The 2,043-nt window shown below is 44.8% G+C and overlaps 1 protein-coding gene across 1 annotated transcript in view; it reads right to left on the reverse strand.

The window, feature by feature from the left end:
- Positions 1-1,589, reverse strand: part of EPRS (glutamyl-prolyl-tRNA synthetase) — an 88,489-nt gene extending 86,900 nt beyond the window's left edge. Inside the window, exon 1 of the mRNA XM_006869698.1 lies at positions 1,544-1,589. Coding sequence (XP_006869760.1) covers positions 1,544-1,589 — 46 coding nt within the window. The remainder of the gene's footprint in view (positions 1-1,543) is intronic.
- Positions 1,590-2,043: the final 454 nt, after the last annotated feature.

Consider the following 2,043-nt stretch of genomic DNA (forward strand, 5'->3'; position numbering starts at 1 on the left):
TTGACATCTTTTACTCTTCAATACTTTAAAAAGGTCTTGTGCAGTAAGTAGATTTGCCTGATGCAATACATAGTTTGGTTTCTTGACTACTGCTTCCATGAGTGATGATAGTTGATCTAAGAAGAATAAAGTCATGACAACTTCAATCTTTTCTCCATTGATAAGAATGTTGTTTACTGGTCCAGTGGTGAGGATTTTTGTTTTCTTTACACTGAGATGTAATCCATACCGAAGGATGTGCTCATTGATCTTCATCAGTAAATGTTTTAAGTCCTCTTCACTTTCAGCAAGCAAGGTTGTAGCATCTGCATATTGCAAGTTATTAATGAGTCTTCCTCCAATCCTATGCCACGTTTTTCTTCACATAATCCAGCTTCTCGGATTATTTGTTCAGCATACAGGTTGAATAAGTATGGTGAAAGAATACAACCCTATCACACACCTTTCTTAATTTTAAACCATTTAGTGTTCCCATGTTCTGTTTGAACAACTGCCTCTTGGTCCAGGTACAGATTCCTCATGAGAACTATTAAGTATTCACAAACACTCATACTTAGCAATTTTGTCCATAGCTTGTCATGATACACACAATCGAAAGCCTTTGCGCAGTCATTAAAGCGCAGGTAAACGTCTTTCTGATATTCTCTGCTTTCGGCCAAGATCCACCAGATATCAGCAATGATATGGCTCCTTCCACTGCCTTACGGCCTCTTCTGAATCCAGCTTGAACCTCTGGAAGTTCTCTGTCAATGTATGCTTTCTGCTATTATTGTATTACCTTTATTAAAACTTTACTCTCACGGGATATCAAAGATATTGTCTGATGATTTCCGCATTCCTAAAGTACTAAAGAGCCGAATATTCAACCAATCCACCATGATGGAAAAACAAACCGAGTCCAATTTTAAAGTATATCAGAAGGGGACAAGTGTGACATTTACACTATTTACTACATCCATACAGACTGTGGAATAAAGCAATCCCATTACTCTGCAATACGTCCCAGTGTTCCAGCAATTCCCGGCAACCTTTAATTAAAAATAAAACGCAACCTCAGTTGAAAGCATTAACGATGATAATGATCACCTGCCTTGTTCCCTTTGAACCCAAGAAAGTGTAATTAAAAGAAGTTCAGTGGAGTGAGTGGGGCAGGAGGCGAGAAAGGGAAAGAAAAGCAAAAACGGGAGCGCAGATAATGAGTTTTTAAGCTTTTAAAATGTTATTTCTAAAATCAATTCTAGGTCTTCGATATAAACCATGACAAAAGGGAGATGGGAGTTGGTTGGGAGTCATCCTTCAGAAGGAGATCTAAAGGCTGAGACGCGTGTCACCCACCCAGGGTTCGATCGCGCCTCCCTACACGTCCAGAAAACTATCTTCGGAGCACATCGTGGAGCCTACCCCAACGACAGTTCGGGGGCAGGACAGGTCCCCTCTGCCAGACCACGACGGTCGCTGCGCACAGCCGGCGCCGCGACCTTCCCAGCCCCACACCCTCCCCGGCTGATGCAACACATACAGATCGGCGGTCTCGGCGCCTTACCCAGGGGAGGATCTCCCGTATTCACGGTCAAGCAGAGTGTCGCCATAGCCTCTGCCGGTCTAGCTGGCTGTCGGCCTGCTTAGCAGTCGGAACCACTTAGAATTTGCTGAAAACGAGAAGATGCAATGTGTGCGCGCGTACGAAACTATAGGGGCATTGGACACGCCCCCTCACCCCAATCTCTACCGTCATTGGTCATGCGACAAGACATCACAGCCGCGCGACTGCATTTTCCCACACACCGCCGTATACTTCGCTGTAGGTGGAGTAACAAGTTCGGCTGGGACCCTTTATGGCCAACGTGGAAAAAAAACACTCACGAGAACCGGACTTTGTGACAGCCGGTAAAGAGAGGAAACCGGCTGCCATATATTGATGGCGGCTCATAGTGACCATGTTGTTGTTGTGTGCCGTGGAGTCGGTTCCGACTCATAGCGACCCTATACAGGTTTTCCGAGGCTGTAAATCTTTACGGGAGCAGAAAGCCTCATCTTTCTTCC

This window comes from Chrysochloris asiatica, unplaced genomic scaffold (assembly GCF_000296735.1).
Source record: "Chrysochloris asiatica unplaced genomic scaffold, ChrAsi1.0 scaffold00133, whole genome shotgun sequence".
NCBI lineage: Eukaryota > Metazoa > Chordata > Mammalia > Afrosoricida > Chrysochloridae > Chrysochloris > Chrysochloris asiatica.